This window comes from Camelus ferus, chromosome 8 (genome assembly GCF_009834535.1).
Source record: "Camelus ferus isolate YT-003-E chromosome 8, BCGSAC_Cfer_1.0, whole genome shotgun sequence".
NCBI lineage: Eukaryota > Metazoa > Chordata > Mammalia > Artiodactyla > Camelidae > Camelus > Camelus ferus.
In genome coordinates this window covers 55434135-55456499 of record NC_045703.1, presented here as the reverse complement: position 1 = coordinate 55456499, position 22365 = coordinate 55434135, and the positions used below count along the sequence as shown (strand labels likewise).

The following is a 22365-nucleotide window of genomic DNA, read 5'->3' as shown; positions in this document are numbered from 1 at the left end:
AGAAGCACGTGAGGGGGATGAATGTCATTCTGGGGATGGGGTTCAGGGTCAGATCTAATGGGGCCTGAGAGTAACCCTCACTGCTGACATTTTAGGTACAGAAGAGATCGAGTGAAGGACCAGAAGCATAATGTGCTCACTACTTGCTATAGTTTTTAAAAAAAATATTCAACTACTGTCATGTTTTCAAAGTTAAATAAAGAATAAACTCAACTATTGAAGAAAATAAAAAAAAGACCGAGGCTGTGCCCACTAAATCCCAAAGCCTCAAAGTACCTGACCCACAGTAAGGTGCTCAGTGAATACTTGTTGAGTGTATAGGCCAAACAAGAATTGAGTTTCTACCACAAGACCAATCATTCATACAATAAATAATTAAATGCCATACACAACTCTGTGGGAACACTGACAGAAAACATACGTGGGTCCAGCATAGAAAAGGAGGGGAAGTATGCCCATAAATTAAATTAAGTTAAAAAAGCAAACCGTGATGAAATTCTGGGGAAAAAAAAGTTTGTTTCACATTACTGCCTTCCAGTTCATCTGGAGTTGAGTGTACAAAGATTAAAAAATCAGTATGATTATGGAGAAGATTTTATATTGGACTAACAATTTGGGCTGTATTCTACGAACAAGGGGAGAAATCAGAGGCACTGAGTTGGGGGAAGGGAATAGCTCAAATGGGTCAGTGCATGCTCAGCATGCACGAGGTCCTGGGTTCAATCTCCAGTACCTCCTCTGAGAATAAATAAATAAAGAAACCTAATTATCTTCCCCACAAAGGGGTGGGGGGAGGGGAAAGACACTGAGTAGGAAGAACCTGAACAGAGCAAGATTTGTGTGACAAAGGTGAGGAGGGATGAATGGTGGGGAGGGAAAGTGGAGTTTTAGTTAAAAACCTAAAGGTGTTGGCCTGAAATGGAAAGGAAAGAGGAAACGGGAGACACTGTGGTCAAAGAATCAGTAAGATGAGTGGATTTGGGGGGAGCTGAGAGGTGGCAAAGAGAGGAGAATGCTGAGGGACTGAGAAGACGGTAGACTGTGGATAGAAATAGAGAATTGGAAAAGAAGGGCCATCTTGTAAGAAAAATGACCTCAGCGTTGGAAATACTGAGTTTGAGATAGAGTTGTCCAGCCAGCAGGATGGAAATGAGGGAGGTCAGGGCTAGAGACACAGATGTAGGCTTTGTTTGGAGAGTGATGTAAAGGCATGATATTGCCAGGGAAGAGGTCATGGAAAGAGAAGTACAGGGATGATCCCTCGGGAACTCCATATTTAAGGGCCAAGAAGCTGATGATGATAAGCCAGAAGGAGAAGCAGGAGAGAACAGGGTCACGGAAACCATGGGAAGAAAGTTTGAAAAAGGAAGGCCTGATTAACAGGAATCAGATGGTAGCTCATTACAGACACTGTTGATTTAAATGATTTCTTCTCACATCTGCCAGATGGTATTGTATTTGCAACACAGGTCATCTGTTACCGCATACAGAACTACACTCTTCCTCTCTGTTCTTCTGGCCTTCTAACTCTGTAAAATTGTCTTTTTTTTTTTTCTTCAGCAAGGATATCCCACCCCTCCACATACTTACTTGTTAATAAAAACTACTCATCCTAGTGATAAAACTGCTACTTTTTTCTAAGACACTACTGAAGGGTGATTTATTGTTATAAATATTACTGTAACATTTGTAGGGTGATTTCCTGTTCTCCACACACTTGTCCTATGTGACCTCATTTACTCCTCACAGCAGTCGTGTGAGACAGGGCTGGTACTTTTTCCCCAACAGGTAAGAAACTGAAGGTTCAAGGTTAGATGACTTCTTGAGCGCAACAGGGACTACGTGGTAACACTGAGACTTGAGTCTCTGTCTCTACAAGCATTAAGACTATTTACTCAACCATCATCATAAATATAGACATGTCAATACTAACCTGTAAAGCAAATGGAATTCCCTGGAGGATCAATGGCCTTTGGTTTAAATCAGTGAGTTTTGAGTTCAATGAGCTTAAAATAATGACAGATACAATATGATTCAATTGAACACCTGAAACAGATGGACCAACACATTCTGAACCACATTCAACTTGGAAGCTTGACAATAAGGAAGGAAGGGAACACATGACTAGTCACCTGAACACAACACGAGATCAATGCGGTCTGCAGTTTTACTACAGTATGCCGAGTCACACGGAATACGTGGGCATGAGAACCTTAAAAAATTCCTTTGAAACAGCCAAGATGCCCTTCAGCAGGTGAAGGATTGAACAAGCTATTATGCTTCTACCCTGGAAAACTGCTCAGCGATAGAGAGGAACACTGCCAAAACCTACAACAGCACGATTCGGTTTCACTGCTGAGTGAAAAAGTCAAGCTCAAAAGGTCACATACTGTACAATTCCATTTGTAAAATTCTCAAAATGACAAAATTAGAGAGATGAGTGATTGCCGAGAGGTAGGGCTGGTCAGGGAGGGGAGGTGGTGGTGACTACACAGACGTGGAATGAGGGAGACCTGTGGGTGATGGAACATTTCTGTATCTTTATTGTGGTGGTGGTGATACATGTAATAGCATGGCATAGAACTATAAACACACATTGTACCAATGTATATTCCCAGATTTTGATACTGTACTGTAGTTAAGATGTAACTTGGGGGAAACAGAATAAGGGGTGCAGGAATCTCTCTGTACTATTTTGCAACTTTTCGTGAATTAAAATTATGTCAAAATAAATAGTTCAAATATCTAGGGGTTGGCAAATTGTGGCCAGGAGACCCAATCTGAGGCTGCATGATCTTATAAATAAAGTTTTATTGGTACACAGTCAAGCCCGTTTGTTGGTTTATATAACACCTACTGTTGCTTTCACACAACAGCAGCGTTGAGTAGTTGTAACTGCAAAGCCAAAAATTATCCTTTTTAGCCTCTACAGAAATAAGCTGCCAACAAGTGAATGAAAATTTTAGTAATTAAAAAGGATTTGTGGGAGAATAACATGGAAAATGTTAATATGCATTTTTATTCATGTATTTACAAATAAAGACTGGAAGGCTACATACGGCAGACACACACACACAACACACATACACACAGTAATTATCTCTGAGTGGTAAGAATAGATGATTATTTCTTTAGTTACCTGAATTTTCCATTTTTCTGCAATTTAAAAATCAGAATCAAAGAATGACATTTTTCTAAAAAAAGAACCTTTTTATAGAAAAGATTCTAAAACAATGAGTATCAACTTAGCTATTCTATCTTTATCCTAATCGGAGTCTTAGACTATTAAAGTGGCTATTGTTTTCACACATTGGTTTTATAACCTTAAGACAATTTTTTAAATGAGGAAAAGAAAGTGATCTGGAAGTGATCAACAGTTTTGTTTAGCATGTTAACAATGAAAAAATAAGCATTACAAAGATCTCAGTTCAAAAATTTTATAAGAAACCTGGAGAGGATTATGGCTGTAATGAAATTGGAAAAAACTCTACTTGAGACTAGACATTCTCTTTCTGAGCTGGAAGTTAAGAATGCTTTGTAGAGACACCTACCAACCCACATTTCCTTATATAGGCATTGTACAGAAGGTAAAAGGAAGACATTTTCTCATTTAGTTGTCCGTGAGTCAAAAAACTCTGAAGTCCTTTACAGTCCAGAACATGCAAATGTTAGCAATATTGATATCTTCCAGGGTCCTACGGCAAAGAGGGTGGCATACCAACCAAAACTTATCTCAGAAACATGAATTAAAGAACAAGAAAAGAAACTGAGGCTGATGAGTTAGGAGGGCAGAGAGAATACCCCACCTTATTTTTGCTTTCCCTCTGGAAAGCGACAAGGGGTATAGAAACATGGAGAACCACAAGGACGAGGAGGAAAGAGGATAAGACTAAAGAACTGGAGTCTGAAAATGATGGACATGATAAACAACTTAGGAAACATAAAACTACATCAAAATCCACTTCCCAAGCTGATGGTAGAAAAAACTGAGAACCATCCAGATTTGCACAGCTGAACACTTCAAAGTCACAGGGAGCCCTGGAGCAGCACATACTGACATGGGGACAGGATTAGTGAGGAGGAAGAAGAGGTTGCTAAAATACGGAGGATCAGGGTGAAAGCTTTCTGAGAAGAAGGGAAGACTCCTAGAACCCCTCCTTCAGCCCGCAGCTCCTGGGTGCTTGCCCTTCCTTAACTCGAGCAGAAGTCGACGCTCCAGAAAGGACAGAGAGGAGGTCAGCACACGAGTCAACGCGAGGCCCAGCTGAAGGCCTGGGTGGGAAGGTAATAGACGTACACACATACATACGGTTGATTCTTATTATTTGTGCTAGCTATGTTCCGTGAGTCCCTGCGAGGACTAAATACTGACTGGCTTGTTACTCCCAGGGGAAATATAAAGTTATATTCTTGTGAGCCTCTGGGTCACAATGTTTTTATTTAAAATTTTTTATTTTTATGTATATATTTTTATTGAAGTATAGTCAGTTTATAATGTTGTGTCAATTACTGGTGTACAGCATAATGCTTCAGTCATATGTGAACACACATATATTCATTTTTATATTCTTTTTCAGCATAAATTACTACAAGATATTGAATATAGTACCCTGTGCTATATAGTATGAACTACAAGTTTATCTATTTTATATATATTACTATCTGCAAATCTCAAACTCCCAATTTATCCCTTCCCACCCCAACATTTTTATTAACCTATCAATACACAACCTTGTTTTGTCTTTCTCTTTAAAAGACACCTTGTTTAAATATATATTGTTGACTCAGTAACACTGAATTCACAGCCAACAACACTGTAACTCATGCCTGCATGAATATTTAACAGACACATTTTCTCTGTAAGGCACATCACAGCCTTCCTGCTCTTAGAAACACTAGATAGCCCTTCCGCACTATGCTTGGGAGCCATTTTAAACAGTAACATCACCAAGTGCAAAAATATGGAAACTATGGCACTAAATAGACTGTAAAAAAGACACCTGTTTGCAGCATGAGAGCTGAAAGAAGACAGCATCAGCTCGATCTACCATAGCTGGGAACGTGTGTGTTGGGTGACGACTTTTCAACTGCTACGTGTGTCTGTGAATAAAATGGCATGAGTATTGATTCAGGGTCACAGATATTACCCAGCAGGCAAATTTGCAAACAGGGACTCCATGATTAATGAGGGTTAAGTGTATATGTATGTGGGTATACATATACACATATGCACATGAGTACGTATATAATCTAGTTGTTAATCTCACAGTGATGCTGAAAAGCAGAGAATTCCCACACCCACTTCCTCTTCTTGGCTCACAGAATTCTGCTTGCCAGACCCTTATTCTCAAGGCAGAATGAAAGATTCCCTGGGAACATAACCACTCCAAGCAGAAAGAGATAAAGATACTGACATTGGGAAGATTCCCAAAGAGTTCACCTAGACTACCCTACAACAAAAGCTCAAAATCATCAGATGCTACTCATCCATTCAGAGTTTCCAGTGTTTTCTTCCTTCGATCTTAATCATGAACAAACAGGAATTTCCAAAGATCTGAGGAAAGTCTCTGGCATGTAAGCCCCAAATAAAAGAGAAATATAATAGAAAATTAAAGCTCTTAGAAATTCAAAGCCTAACAGGAGAAATGAAAACATCAATAGAAGGTTGGAAGATAGAATTAGGGAAATCTCCCTGAAAGTAGAGTAAAATGGCATAGAAATGGAGAGAAACATAAGCAAATTAGAGTACCTTTCCAAAAGGTCCTTCTCCAAATAACCGGAGTACAAGAGAGAAAAGGAGAAAACACATGGAAGAAAATAGAAATAATTTAAAACTATTTCCAGAAGTGAAAGGACATGAACCTCCTCATTGAGAGGACCCAGATGAAAATAGACCCATAACAATAAATATTGTAAAATTTCAACACTGGAGACAGATTCTACTGACTCAGAGGGAAAAAAAAGTAACGTGCAAAGTATTACGAATCAGAATGGCTTCAGATTCACAAACAGTAAAAATGGATATGAAAAAAAATCCTCTAAACTTATGAGGGAAAATAATTTATAACCTACAGTTTTATACCCAGCCAAGCTATCAGTCAAATATGGGGGTAGAATACATATTCAGACACGCAAGCTTTCAAAAAATTTACATTCCACGTACCCTGTCTCAAGAATTACTGGAGGACAGGCTCCCACAACGAGATGAGTAAAAGGTCAGCAAACAGGCGATTCCACACAGGAGGGAGAGGAGGGGATTCCCAGGCTAACAGCTGGGCACCAGACCCAGAGAGCAACCAGTTCAGACTGGAGGAGTATGATGAAAGACACAGACATGCTGAAGGCTGTCACAACCTAGTACTAAGGGCCTTTGTAACCTGAGGATAGTACGTCCTATATATATCTGGCTCTCATTCTGTTCTATGCTTGGCTTGTTCGACCAAGTTCCAGCTAAGTGCCTGCTCTCCCTTCATATTCTGATGTGATCTAGATCAGCTGAGGACACTCATTTCACTCCACAGGAAACTTCAGTACTGATCTCTTGAGTGATGGAGGGAGGTCACAGTGAGCATAGAAGTAGGAAACATAAAATGAGCATACAACCTCTAAGCATACTTTGGCAGGAGATCCAGGATGTCCAACTGCAGTGACTTGTGTTCCCAGGACTCACTCATCACCTTGCTCACTGACATCTCCACATGGGGCTCTTAAGAACTCTTGGGAGCTGAAGTCAGACTCCAACACTATTTGGCTCATCTTCTCAAGGATGCCTTGTTCAAATGGTAGCAAATACTGCCCTCATTGAGCTAATCTGTACTTCTCGGTTGCTCAAAACTTAACAGGATACTGTTTATAGGGATACCATGCAGGTGATAATTAATATGAAAGTCCAGATAGTTCCTAAGAGTTACCCAATAAATTGAAATTCAGGATGAACCCATGGTGGCTTCTATGTTATGAAGATTGGCCACAATTAAAATATAAGGGCATTAGAATTATTGCCTTCTTCTGAACTTTACCTGAAACAAGCTGGATAAAACATACTAATGTTCTGACACAACATTGTAAACTGACTATACTACAACAAATAATTTTTAAAAATACTGACGTCAACACATAGGAGAAAGCAACATAAAGGTACTGATTAATTTAACAGCAGTTACAGGATAGCTAAATTCTGTCCACCACCTGAGGTGACTGGATGACATCACAATGGAGGTGGGGATACAATGCGTCACAGGTAATAGTCACCAACAGTAATAGCTCTTGATACTGTGACTTGTAAATTCTAAAGTATCTGAAAAGCGACTTTATACCAGCCATGGACAGTGCTTAGACAAAACAGGTCCTAAGATACAGCAGGCAAAGTCTTCATGATCTTGCCCGTCTAGGATGCCTTAGACCTTTCTGGCTAACATTGAGTCTAGGTCCTTTTATTCCAAATTTAAGCAATTCTTTTCTGAAACGTCTTTCCCAACTATCCATTCATTTTTATACTGCTTAGTGACCCATTTACTAAATGTCAAGCTCTGTTCTAGACCCTGGGAATAAAACAGTAAACAAAAATACCCTGCCTTGTGTGTCCTAGTGAGAGGAGACTGAAAAAAACTGTCTCAGATGCCAGTAGATGCTATGGATAACACATAGGAGCATAAAGAATGCAGAGGAGGGATGTTTGCACTATTTTTAAATATACGGTCAGGGAAAAGTTTACAAGGGAGGTGACAATTGAGCAGCATCTTTAAGGAAGGTTATTTACAGTAAGAGCACTTCGGGGGGAACAGCAAGTACTAAGATCCTCATTTAAAGTGGTACTTACCAGAGTGACTTGGCATCGCTAGTTATATTTTGCTGCACACCCTCGGCCTCCTCAGACAATGTGGTCTCTGAAGGCAAACCTCTTTAGTGCTTTGGACACCCAACATTTAGCATGGAGCTCATATTAAGTTCCCAACCACTGTTTATTTATGACACAAATAATAAATATTCCAAAATGTTATGAAATAATGCAAAATATTATGTAAGCATTTTTTCTCCAGAAAAAAAATCAAGATCTTTAAATTTGGAGGATAATCAGCCTAAACCACTGTATGCTTTATTACCAAGACTAGTAGCTTATAGTCACATTCTCTTAATTACAAAATACACATGTTGATTTAAACCATTTGGGTCAAGTGCAGTGAAATTAGAAGCTTCGAAGATGGAATGTGAATAGCACCAAGTCAAAGTAACATTCCAAGTCTACAAGATTCTTGCTGATTTTAAGAACTTTCAATTGAGATACCTACCAAAATAAATGGACCTTCTCTTTAGAGTTCAGTGTATTCTAAACACTAACATAAACCATCATTGGGCCTTGCTTCTGCAGGTTGGCATTTAAATACACTTTCCAGGATTCTACTTCTGTAATGACAAGCTCTTCAGCCAAGTTTTTTGTATCAATGTTGGGAGAGTACCTAAAAATGCTACCATTTTAACAACTCTTAAAAAAATTCTACAGTAATTACTTAGATTTAGAATTGACAGCACGTAAAACAAGATAACACCTACCAGCTTAGGAAAAGCCATAATCAAATGAATTATAGACAAAGACACTTCCTAAAAATTTAGGTATCAATGCAGCTTACCTGCTAAAAATGGTTCTTCCTCAATCATTCTGTACCCAACTCAGACCAACGGTATCCACAGATTTTTTTCAGAACAGTCCAGATAACAACACATCAGTCACGGATGGACACATGAACAGGGGTCACTAACAACTTGTCTGCTGCAAGAAAAGTCACAGTTTACCTAATAATTAACAATTGTGATGGTATCATTGCTTGAGCCTTGAAAAAGTTAAGAAGTTAAAAAAATCCCATCAAAAAACAGGGAAAGTTTTCAACTATGTATTTTAATCAAGTATGAATCGTTCCAAGCATTAAATAATGTTGAAAAGTCAAACTTTCTAGTTTAAACTGAAGTAAGTATTTCTGATTTTGAGCCAGGTACTCACTGAAGCCAAGGAAGTTTTCTTGATTATTTCTTCCATTCTGTTTCCTGTCTTCACTGTTCCTAAATTCCAAAAGCCAAGTCAGGCAATAACTAAGTCCCAAAAACCTCGATACTGTTTTACCATCCTTTTGAAATAACCCTTTGCATACCACAAGGGGAAACTTAGCTTCCTACCAGTGGAACTTGCTCAGGGAAATGCTTCTTAACACTCTCTTCAAGACTGCATTTAACACTGTCACTTTTCTACACACAGCAAATCAAACTACTTCACTCCCGAAAAGGAGTGGAGAGGTTTCAAAGAAATATTTGAGAACATCTGCAGAAGGCAAGTGGGACAACTACACAAACAAGTGAAGAACACACCAATTCCATGGAAGTTACAAAGACATTTTCCTTTAATTTATCCAAACATTTCATATTCATGAAGTCATTTATTTTAGAGCAAACCTAAGCCTATATTACATTTTAAAATATTACAATATTTACAAGACAGTTGGTGGAGAAAATTTGCTGGTATAAATACAAGTATTGTACTATTTTCAATACCTGCCAGTAAAAGTGGCAGATCAAATAGTTTTGTCTCTTTGAAGATTCTCATTCATTACTGAACATCCCCTAAATTGGGAATGCACCTTGTCCTAAATGTTCTACTGTCACAGCTTTAGACCCACAACGTTCTTCTTCAAGTTCAGCAGCTCTTTCTCCTGCCTTCTTGTCTCCAGTTTGAAGGCTAATTTGTTAGCTTTCTTCTCAACTCTCCGTTCCTGTGCAAGAACAGATTCGTGTTACTCAAATCTTCACACTAATGCAGACAAACTTTACAAAGGAAAATTCCCATGATCTCCCCCTTCACCAGCTCTTTGGAAATCTCACGTCTGAGAAAGGTACTTCACCTTGCGCTCTTCTCTTATAGCTTGCTTTCTTGCTCTTTTATCTTCTTTGCTTTCATTTTTAGAACGTGGTTGGGTTGACACCTTAGGAAGATCACTGTTATTAATCATCTGCATTCGTTCAACTTGCTTTGCTGTGAGTCCTTTTTTAGGTAAGACATTGAGAGGTATTCCTGTTTTAGAAGACAGCTGGATTTGTTTGGGCTGAAATGAAGATAAAATACACTAGGGTTATTTTCGATTCCTATTAAAAAACAGCTCACAAACAGCACATTGTTGTTGCTTTTCACAATGGTGTATTAGCCACAAAAGGGTAAAGCTACTATGAGGAAATAATCTGTACACTCCATTTTATGCATTGCATATTTATAATAGTTCAGGACAAAAGGACTTACCTTTGGTTGATACTTGATAAGTTGTGGATGGTTATATAAATTTGAGTATGTACCTTAAAAAACACACACACACACACAGATCATATATCAATAATGTATCAGTAAGTACACTTTCAATTCAGCAGAACATTACTAAGTTCCAAATCCTAGTCTATCCCCGACTTTAGTGTTTTCATAGTTCAAAATAACAATGGAGTCCCTTTTATGTTTTAAAATTATTTACAACTCAGTAATAGAAATATTACTTTTTCTAAATCGTTTTCATGAAATACATACTTTTTCAAAAAGTTGATGTACCCAATACTTTAAAATTACTATCACACTTTCAGCAGTAAAACAGACACTAAGATACTTACTACAAATAGATTCACAATCCCACTTCTCTTTGGCTTCTTCAAGAACTACAGTAACAATCTCTTCCTCCTCAGACCCATTGAGTTCATTCATTGGCAAGTCCTGCTCCTCGAAGGGTTCAAGAGTATTCAGTTTTACACAACTTTTGGTTGAGTTTCAAAAATGAAGATAGAGGAGGGAAAAAAACCACGACCCATTATTACACTGTTTGTTACTAAAACTGCACTTAAAGAGCTAAGGAAACAACTGCATTTCTGTAAATCCACAGACTCATTTGCCCCATCTGTCACTTCTTGTCAAAATTAGCTCTACTCAGCCTTGCCCCTTCCGCACAGCACGTTTTGGACATTCATTCTGCTGACGGGGAGGAAAAATCTTATCTGCATCTTTGCAACGTTATAACACATTAAACAAGATGGTGGCTCTTCTACAGCATGATCTTTTCTTAAAGCCTCGAACAGCATTAGCCCATCTGTCTCTCCAAAGTATTCAGATTCACTCCAAGAATGTACCCTTGTCCTGCTCTAAGATCTACATATGACAGTGATCATGGAACATCAAAACTTTTTAGCAGATGTAAACACCTCATTAGTTTCCCTCAGAGAAATCACTCTGATGTGAATGATAACTGACCAAGTATTTGGCTGGAAAGTTACGCTAATTCAGCTGGGGAGACAAATTCTCATCTACTTCTCAGAATACTTTTTCAGGAAAATGAAGAGTGTGTGTACTCAGAAGTCAGAACAAGTCTTCAGCCAAAAAGGCCAGAAGAACCATCTCATTCTCCAAGTGGAATGTGACCTTGTACTCTGATCCTCAGTTGTTACCATGACTCTTAGGTCAAAGCTATAGACAAAGTGGTTCTCAGTTATGTTCCCACCCACTGATATATTCAGCTTCAGAACTTGTAATATCAAACTGCGAGCTGAAAGTTAAGGAAACTCCATCATTTTCTAAATGTGGATTCTGACTGGGTGATTTTCTAGATTCAGCTGTATGATTACAGATTTTATGAAAAAAGCAAGTAAACCAGGAAGTCACCATACTTCTCTGCCTTCTCTTTATAGTAGTCGTTCAAAACTTCCTCTAAACGACTGCTGTCCACTTGAATGGAACCTTCCAATTCAGCATTATCCAGAGCTCCAATTTCATCATCATCATATTGCTCATAAAACTTGAATATAAAGAGAAAAGATAACATGAAGAATGAATCTGTTCATTAAGACTACAGCATTTAAATGTTATTTTTACATTAATTTTACTCCTGCACAGTATTTAAGCACTACCATGAGATCACAACTACCATTAAAGTAGTAGCAGGGACTTAGCACCATAATAATATGATGTGGAAGACATTCTACTCAGCACTCTAAGACCGACATTTAGACTGAAAATAGGCTGCCATTTAATACGAAAATCACCGACAAAACAAAAAGACAACCTACAGAATGGGAGAAACTTTGCAAATGATATGACCAATAAGGAGTTAATATCCAAAATATATAATCAGCTCATATAACTCAACATCAAAAAAAAAAAAAAAAAAAAAAAAAAAAGAACTCAATTAAAAAATGGGCAGAAGACTTGAATAGACATTGGGGGGGATTAGTTTTATTTCTTTGTTTGTTTATTATTTAAATGGAGACACTGAGGATTGAACCCAGGACTTTGTGCATGCTAGGCACACACTTTACCACTGAGCTCTACCCGCCCCCCACACTGAACAGGCATTTTTCCAAAGAGGACATGAATATGGCCAACAGGCACATGAAAAGAGGTTCAACATCACAAATCATCAGGGAAATGTGAACCAAAACCACAATGAGGTATCACCTCACACCTGTCAGAATGGCTATCATCAAAAAGAACACAAAATACACACGTTAGCAAGGATGTGGGGAAAATGGAACCCTCCTACACAGCTAATGGTACAACCACTGTGGAAAACAGTATGGAGGTTTCTCAAAAAACTGAAAATAGAGCTATCACATGACCCAGCAATTATGGAACTATCTGAAACAAAAACACTAATTCAAAAAGATATGTTATCCCAATATTCACAGCAGCATTACAGTTACAACTGCCAAGACATGGAAGCAACCTAAGTGTCCATCAACAGATAAATGGATAAAGAAAAAAATTTGGTATATATACACAATGAAATACTACCCAGTCATTAAAAAGAATGAAATTTTGCCATTTGCAACAACATGGATGAACCTGGAGAGTATTATGCTAAATGAAGTAAGTCAGACATAGAAAAACAAATACTGCATGGTATCACTTATATGTGGAATCTAAAAAAAACACAACAAACTAGTGAATATAACAAAGAAGCAGACTCAAAGATAGAGAGAACAAGCTAGTTGTTACCAATGTGGAGAGGGAAGGGGGTGGGGGCAGTTTAGGGGCTGGGGGTTAAGAGATACAAACTACTAGGTACAAAAGAAGCTGCAGGAATATACTGTACTACACAGGGAACACAATCAACATTTTTATAATACCTATAAATGGAGTTGTGAATCACTATATTACACACCAGTAACTTACATAATATTGTACTATACTTCAATTAAAAAAAGGAAAATGAAAGGCAGTTATTTTGTTCGGCATAGAGAACAAAATGCTAGGCAGAAGTCTTTACCTCAGAATGTTTCAGATACTTTTTTTTAAAACATTTTTTATTTTGGGGGGGTAGTTAGGTTTACTTATTTATCTTTAGAGGAGGTACTGGGGATTGAACCCAGGACCTCGTGTATGCTAAGCGTGCGCTCTACAATTTGAGCTATAACCTCCCCCACAGATACTTTCAAATTCATTGACTGTGCAAGCTAAAAGATCGTGTAACTAAGCAGCCTCCTGTTAATGTAGACATTTCATTCTTCTTTAGATGATGTTTACTGGATTATTCAAATGTGGTTAACACTGTTAGACTTTGTAAAAGAACAAGTAGGGGATGATGAAACTATTTAAAAGCGAGGTTATTAGTAACAGTTTACCTATCTCTTGAAGAGAAGAGGGAAATCAGTACTCAGTGAAAAGGCAGCAATGTTAGAACCTTTATCTCAGATTCACCTTGAAGGAATTCATTCATCATTTACTCAACAGTCTGTACTCGTGCCATATGCCAGACACCACTTTAGGCCTCTGAGATATATCAGTGAGGAAAACACTCAAAAAATCGGAAAAAAAGAATTTTGTTTATGCTCAGGCCGATGCTTGAAGAAAATAGCAGATTCTTAGGTGACTGTGATCAGGGAGATTCAGAATCAAAATATCTGAACCCCAAGAGGAAAGTCAGGATGTCTGATCAGCCACCTTCTTCTTTTGACTTGTAAGAATTCTTTCCAGAATTAAAACTGGGGTGCTTTTATGGTCTGTTTTAATAAAAGACATGGGCTGTTTCTAATGCTGAAAGTTCTAGCTCTGGGTTCCAATCTTACATAAAATGTACTAGGAACTAGCATTACAAGGCCCATTACTTGGGGACCTTACCTTCTCAAATCTCTCATCATGTAGGGTCAACTGCTCATTTCTCCTCATGACCGAGGATGTCATAGAATACTCAGTAAAGCGACTTTTCGTTTCCTCTTCCCAGAACAAGTGACTTGCCGCAGCCCCAAGAGGCTTTCCATGGGCAGACATATCCTCCTCCGATGAGCCTGCAGGGTCATGGTTATCGTCATCACTACCTCCTTCCTTGTCATCATCCACATCTTCCCACTCACTGTCATCTTCGGCCTCAGATTTCCTAAAGTCAGAGCCATAAATTAACTGTCAAAACAACTTGAAAAACAACAGAACCAAATGACTTTACACAAGTAAAATCTGAGGGTATTTCAGGGAGGATTCTTGCTTAGGCAGGAAGAGCTGTGCTGCTTGATCCGTCTGGTTTGGTTGGAAAAGTAATGAACTAGTAATCAAGCAACTTGGACTTTAGCCCCATCTATCGATGGTTTGTAAAGACCTCAAGTATCACATTTTCTCCTCCAAAATCAGAAGCCTCAGACTAAATGCTCTCAAAGGTCTCTTCCAATTGTAACATCTAATGGTCACTATTCTATGGAAGAAACAACAGTCAGGTCATTCCTGCTTCGAAACAAACCACACATACTGTATCTCCATTCCCTCTTCCTCTTCTGTTGGCTTACTGGCCTGAAGAATAAAATCATCTTCAAGCAGATTATCTGGATTATCAAAATCAAAATCATCGTCAAGAGCTGCGACAATGTCAGGATCAAAATCCAGCCGAGGTCCTGGAGGGAAAACAAAAATTGAACCATAATTCCAAGAAAGCAGGGCTCCTTTACTTCACTAACATAATCTGAGTAGCTATTATATGCCAGATTCTATGTATATATTGAGGATAAAAGAATGCTTAAAAACTTTAAGTTCAGTTCAGTGAGGAATAGACGTAAAAATGGACAACTCCAAGAAAAGCAAAAAAAGAAAAAACCCCTCTGGTTTCAATACCCACTGGTAAAAATTTTGATTACAGATCTATAATATTAAGCTGTGTCTATTTAGCAAAATTCAAAGCTTTTTTTTTAACCACTGGAAGAAATTGGGCTTTAAATTCACCTGTCAGGAATTAATTCTCCCCTGTTAGAAGTATTTGTAGCCTGTTAAACTTTTGTCTTTCAGACTATGAGATTTTAATAAATCACAACCTGTTTCTTTAGCCATGTTCCTCTATATGTAAAAATACTAGAGTCCAAGAAAAACTTCCAAGTTCAAACCTGTGAAGTGACATGGCTTCCAACACCCTTCAGGACGTGGCCACTGCCTGACCCTCTACCTTATTTCGTATTAATCCTTACCCTTCATTCCAAGCATGCTAACAGGTGTGCAGGTTTCCACATTCATGTTCTCTTGTTTTTGCACATACAGTTTCCTCTGTCTGGAATATCCTCTACTCTCCACACCACCCTCCTTCATCCACCTGCCTGAGTTCTACCTAAGAAATCACTAGACATCGTTTCCTCTAGGGACACCTTGCACAACTCTCCCAGGCTAGATTTGGTGCCTCACCACTATTTATTCATTTGTACTATAATCTTAATTTCCCATTTATTGTCTATCTTTCCCAACTGATGGTAAATTCCTTGAGATCAGGGATTTCGCTTTGCTTTTATTTAACCCAAGATCCAATCATAACAGCAACTCAAAAATCTGTAGGATGAATTAATAAATGCCACATGGCAAGTGTTAACCAATAATTAAGGCTATTTAGTAAGAAATATCAACCACCACTTCTGTGGACTTCCGTTTGTTCTAAAATAGTGTTAGTACTACCAAAACAACAACAACAACAAAAACCCAAACATAATTTTTTGGTGTATCTGGAATAAATGGCAAAATGGACTTCCATAAGATACTTTTATACTCTTGGGAGAAATTCTGAAAGCTAACAAACTAAGTATTTTCAAGACTGCACTATATGTATGTAAGGCTAATTGAGCATCACTGTTTCCTTTGTAAGAAGTCAGATCAAGGCCAAAATTCTACTAGATTACCAAAAATCATTTTCCCACTTTCCTCTCCAAATAGGAACTTCAAAGACTAAGAATTTCATGGCAATAAAAGAAAAGGATGCTGACCTTCCTAATGATCTGTAATCCGAATTCAGACACATCTCAATTGTTTCAACACTTTATTAGGGACAAAAGATTCAATACCATTACTATGTTTCTTTCTGTGAAACACAGCTCTACCCACCAGAAAAGTTAAAGAAATTATACACACCTGAAACAGGAGCTGCTTTATTCAGCAATCCAACATCTTCTTCAAACTCTGACGCAAATACTGATGAAGGTAACTTAATCCCAGTGGTCTTGAGAAGGAAGTTACACAGCAGTTAGGTTTATTTAGAAATACTCCTGATCTACCATACTATACTGGCTTGAGGTGCCTTCTAAAATTCATGTCTACCCAGAAGCTCAGCATGTGGTCTAATTTGGAAATAGGTCCCTCACAGATGTAATCAGTTAAGATGAGAAGACAGTGGATTATGGTGGAGCCCAATCCAATGACTGGTGTGTCCTGATAAAGAGGCCACGTGGAGACAGGAAGGCAGTGAGGGTGGAGGCAGACTGGAGTGCTGCATTTACAAGCCACAGAACATGAAGGATTGCTGGCCACCACCAGAAGCTGGGAGACAGGCATGAACAGATTCTTCTTGTGAGGCCCTGAAAAGGAACAACCTTGCTGAAAACTTGATTTCAGACTTCTGGCCTCCAGAACTGTGAGAGAATACGTTTCTGCTGTTTTAAGCCACCCAGTGGTAATTTGTGGTAATTTGTTATGGCAGTCCTAAGACACTAATGAACTACATTCTGCATTCTCTCACCTGTGCTCCAGTCATACATTTTAAACACCTATATCCCACCATTATCTCAAAAACAACCGCCCTGCAGTACTTAACAAAGCTTTCTCCAGTACATTATTCCATCTAGTCCTTATAACCCCGAGTTATCAGCATGTTTAACTAAAATAAAAGCTAAGAAAGGTTAAATGGCATGCCTGCCTGAAACTAGTTAAGTGAGGTTCTGGGATTCAAATCCAGATCTCTTTGACTCAATTCTCAAGTTTCACAACAAAACTAACCTTTTCCCACTTAAACCAGAAGTAACATCTAATCTGTAGTAATGGCACAGCCCTTCTCTGAACTGGCTGTCTTAAATCCTAGGGTGGTACTAAATCATTTCTATCCCAAATTCCTCTGAACTCTTGCCTAAACAGTGCTTTCACACCTGTCTCCTGGGCATCACTTTACTGCCGGTTAACCAAGACACAGATAACCACCACTGCTGCTTAGTTAGTCTACACCTAGGCCGACCTTCCTATTACTGCCACATTAAAACTCCTTTACGTTTTATAATATGACCGTCCCAAACTTTTAACAGGTTTTTTCACTCCTGATTTTCAAGGCTCTGTAAAATCAAGGCCTACTCTAAGCATCCAGACTTCTTACTGTTACCTGATAATGCAACCTCCATGTAAATCAAGTCCAGTTCCTTACATGAATCACAGAATAATTCAGATAAATATATGGAGCGTACATGTTCTGGACACTATGACCCACAATACTCCCTCATGTCCCTTCTTTCTGACTGGACTGGTCCCTCTTCTCTCTTCAACAGAACCTACCCTTTCAGTGGCCAGCTCAGTCCCTTCCTTCTCCAGATGCACGTCTTGATTACCGTTCTGGAACTTTCCTTTAGGTGAACTCCCTGCATTCTTTACACCATACAATCTACTTCAACAGGCTCTGGCACATATTTTCTGACTGGTCCCTACGCTTTAGTTTCATCTTTTCAACCAAACAGTTGATAATGTCATGTTCTCTGCCTCTGTGGATCTCACTGCCACCCCGTCCTCAGTCTAGCAGCAGGCACGGAGTGAAGCTGGACACGCTCGCTGGCTCCCGGAGAGCATGCTGAAATGAGGAGCATGTGTGCATACCTAGTGAGCTGATTCGGCTTCCAAAATGGAGTTTTCGGTGGCATAAACGTGGGCAAAGATCTGGTCTCTGCTGTAGAATCTTATTTTCAAACAGCTTTACTGAGATAAAGTTCATACACCATACAATTCAACCACTTAAAGTGCAGAATTTAATGATTTTGGGCACTTATCACACGATCAATTTTTAAGTTATGGTAAACTATGTTTTCTTAAAGATCCTCTTTGTGATTATCTGTCCTTGGAATCTGGGGTTTTATAAAAAACAGGAGGATAAGCTTGTGCTTAATCAATTATCTTTGGAGACATTTTTAAAATCGAAAAAACAGTCAGAATCATATACACAACTAAAGTTTAGATAGTGATTACTTTTTTTTTTTTAAAGGGGACTGTAATTTTGTTAGTCACTGCAGTGGTTCTGAATTACTGGGAGTTTGCCCAGCTGCTTCCCAATGTGGTGGCACCTGCTTTCCTCCAAGTGAAAACCAGGGGCTGCTTGAGCAGTCCGAATTTCTCTACTGCCCTTCTGCACAGCTTTACTGTTCTTAGGGCATATTCAATTATTTTTGGTTCAGTTTTGGTGGTTTGTTACAAATTACTTTAAAGTCAAAGAAACGCATGGGATGTGTCCGTATTTTTGCATCACGTTACAGAAAATCAATGGCACTTGTTTTTAAACTTAATTCACTCAAATATCCCCGAAGAGCCTTAATCTGTTTTAAAAAAAGCCAATTAGATAGTGACTATTTTTACCCAAAATGAATTAAGAGGTAAAAGCTAATCCTGTACTGGCCAATTAAAACTTTTCTCACTATGTAAGATAAAGAAGTTGTGCCACTACTGTACCACCTCCCCTCCCTCAATGGGTTGTAGAAAGAAGTAAGTCAAATAAGACTCATATTCTCCGACTGATACACTAGCCTTGGGGAAGGAAGTGTAGAGAAGTAGGTTCTGTTATGATAGAGATGTGGTAGTCAGGTGCGTGGCCTTGAAAGAGAGCTATGAGCTAGTGAGTGCAGTCACTACCTCTTTCTTTGGTATGACACCCTGAGACCTAACCCTCTTGACTTTCCTTAAGCAACAAATACGGACTGGAGGAGCTATGATCACATCTTCCCCAAGAAAAAGAATGTCTAAACCATGACAGGACTGGAGAATGAGAAGCAGGGGAAATTGGTGCCTTTTTATCTCTTCTCTTTTGTCAATAAACCCAATATATTATTAATGCCTTCCTTTTTAAACTGCCAAGTGATATAAAAGTTTCACAGGGAAATTTACCCTACACCAACACTAAACTGAAAATAAGATAACAAAGACATGCAACATGGGCATCCTTAACAGAAATGGGGGGAAAACAGAACTTGAATTAGCAGCTCTAATTTCATATAAACATGTGCTCTCATTTGTACTTAAAAGATAAAGTATTAAAGTGGATTGTAATTTTGTTGAGAAGAGTAACAAGAATTTCATTACAATCTGTTGCTCTATTCTCGCTCACGGCCAGCCTGCAGCTTTTACAAGCGTTAAAGATGTGGACACTGCACAGAAGTTAAGTCTATCTTACAACAGAGTTTATGATGCTGAGACAGTTAAGCTCTTAACGTACAAAATGTCAGCTGCTCTTCTTCTGTTGCAAAGTCGTATCTAACATGACCATATCTATTCATCAGCAGTTCTAATCCTGTCAAAAACTGTTACTTTTGACAAGCAGAGACCAGGCAGCCTACTCACTCCTGATAGGACGTACGGGCACACACATACCCAACTTCACGTGAAGGCATGGCTTATCTTTGTGCTCTTCAGACTGATACCATTTCTTGCCCCAGTTATCCTCATTTAAAAATGGTGGTTTCTTCACTCACCAACCACTTCCCCACCCCCCAACACACACACTCTCACTTAAATTGCTAAAAAGCCTTACTGAAATTACTAAAGTTTCTTCTTCCTCGTCTCTCCTGCTTGGTGCACTGAAGGTGCTTGTGGGAACGAGCTCCGAGGGCCCAGACGGTTCCTTCAGGTGCTGCAGGTAGTCATAGTCATCATCAAAGAACACTCCGTACTTCCTCTGTTCTGCTCGCCTTTCTTCATCTCTTATCTAGGATAGTAAACAAAACGGAATTGCTACCTATTCCAAGGATAAGGTACAGGAACCTTCCAATGAGCACAGGTTTCAGAACAGGGGGCAGATGGCCCATGAATACTCTGGCTGATAGGAATGAGACAAAGAATTCTTGACAAACTCTGGAAACAAAGAACACCACATAAAATTAAAATGGAATGAAAAAAATTTCTCCTTCCATGAGACATTTCTGTGCAACAATTCAAGCAAGAAACACACACACACTTTGTTTTATCATGTATGTGGAGGATTAGAAGACTAGGGAACACTGAAAGGCAAGTACATTCCTTGTATTTCTATGCAAAGAAATTTCTCAATGTACAACACAAATTGACTTTACCTAAGAGCTAAATATGGCCACTGTTTCCGAACACTTCCTTTCACTTTATTCACATTTAACAAGTATACTCTGAAGGATAATTACCAAATCAACCTTTTAAAGGCTCCCTGGCATCTTCTAAAGCTAACTCATGCGTTTTAAATCTCATGAGATGACCAGGAGGCAAAATGCAGTCTGGGGTTATGAAATGGCAGGATCTTAGGGAAAGCAGAAACTTAGCATATGGTTTTGCTGTAAATAACATCATGCAGCTTTGCTGCTGCTGTCTTAGCAAATATTTTCCATCACTCTACAAGATTTGCTCATTTCAACATCTCCAATAAAGATACATTATCTTCTAAGTCAAAACAAATATGTGTGATATAAAAATGAACATGTTCAGAAAATTAAACAGATACTGTGTCCCAGAAGATCAGTTATCCGAGAATGGCAGGTGGTTAACTGGTTTTAATTTATTAAAAACCATCAACAGTCCACCTACAAACTTAGTGGCTATATAGCACAGGACCTACCTTCTGTGTAGGCAACAGAACCCTCTGGGGTGCGGTCTCATCTGCTGCTAAAGGATCTCGTTGGCTCCGGTGGACCAGGTGAAAAGATACAGCTTTCTTCTTCTCTATAAAGGGCCTTTTCTTCCTGTGAGGCTTCAAAGAAACAATAAGAATAACAAAATAAATCAGAACAACAACAAAAGCAATGAACGTCATAATCCACATAGTCCTTCAGTAAGTTATGTGAAAGATCAACAGATTTTTATAACCTGCACTTCCAAGGCAGGCACTATCAACTATGTTCAATAAATATAAAAATAATACAAAAAATTACTACCTTCCTTCAACAAACATTTGGAGGCACCTACTCTGTGCCAGACCCTGTTACAGGAGCTGAGAATACAACGGGAAAGTCAAAGTTCCCATTCTCAATAAGGAAATCTCCAAGAACATGATTTCAGGTAAAAACAATACGACAAAACACAGTGATGTGCAAATGGCTAAAGAGTTACTTCAGGCTGGGTGCTCCGAGAAGGTCCCTGACAGGCTGAACCAGGGTGACAGGCGCCTGCCACAGGAAAATCTGGGGAAGGCAGTTCCAAGCAGGGTACACACTTTACATACCAGCTATTAATGAAACCACGGCACAACAGCTTAAGATGAAGAGTCATCATCCTTTCCACGTTTTCATTTCACTACGCAATGCTGATTTTCTAAACTGAGAAGGCATCATCCCAGCTGTGTAAGACGCCTTGCTTCTGGCCCAACCTTAGACTCTCCCTTTCCCGGAGCAAACAGAAGAGCAGACACCTGACACTGCTACGTCTGTAAGGACTAGCAGCTCCCTCTCCGCCAGACCCCATGCAGCACAGGGTGGCGCGTCTGGTGTCATGTCAAAGGCTTTTAGGCTCCTCGGGGTGCAGGGTAGGCCATTCTCTTTTGTCTGCTCCCCAGGGAGGCTTGGCCGTGGGAGACCCACTCTACACTGAGGGTGACCCATCCAGAGGCACTGGGCCGCATGCCGCCTCCCTTCGCCCTCGGATCAGCCCTCCCAGTCCCAGGCCGCGGCACTCACCGGCACCAGAGGATCCCGCCTGAGAGCGCCCCGCCCCGAGACAGCGAGGCCTGCTTACCATGCTGTAGCGGCGCCGCGCTCACCCCAAAGAGGCGACCGCACTCTCCCAGCCCCAGAAGGTGACACGGCACGCTCCGAAAGCCGCCGACCTGCAGCTCTCAGCCGCGTCTTTGCGGCTCGCTACACGTGAAGCCCCGGGAGCCGGCCGGGAAGTCACGGCGCCGTCCCTGGAAATGGACCAATCGC

General features: G+C 39.5%; 2 protein-coding genes across 3 annotated transcripts in view; both read right to left on the bottom strand.

Annotated features, from left to right (window-relative positions):
• ZC2HC1B (zinc finger C2HC-type containing 1B) overlaps positions 1–9232 on the bottom strand; it is a 35558-nt gene extending 26326 nt beyond the window's left edge. Inside the window, exons 1-2 of one of the 2 annotated variants that reach the window (XM_032485075.1) lie at positions 8628–9232; positions 7820–7957 (exon numbers count right to left, since the gene is read on the bottom strand). In XM_032485075.1, coding sequence (XP_032340966.1) covers positions 7820–7835 — 16 coding nt within the window. In that variant the 5' untranslated portion in view covers positions 7836–7957; positions 8628–9232. The remainder of the gene's footprint in view (positions 1–7819; positions 7958–8627) is intronic. The other variant, XM_006188517.3, reaches the window with a different exon arrangement.
• Positions 9233–9367: 135 nt separating this feature from the next.
• On the bottom strand, positions 9368–22365 carry LTV1 (LTV1 ribosome biogenesis factor). The gene is made up of 11 exons (XM_014562396.2): positions 22178–22365; positions 21066–21197; positions 20016–20189; positions 16379–16466; positions 14748–14889; positions 14129–14384; positions 11680–11807; positions 10636–10775; positions 10280–10332; positions 9888–10088; positions 9368–9758 (listed from the first exon to the last, which is right to left on the bottom strand). The coding sequence occupies exons 1-11, from the start codon at positions 22178–22180 to the stop codon at positions 9648–9650; spliced, it is 1428 nt and encodes a 475-aa protein (XP_014417882.2). The 5' UTR covers positions 22181–22365; the 3' UTR covers positions 9368–9647.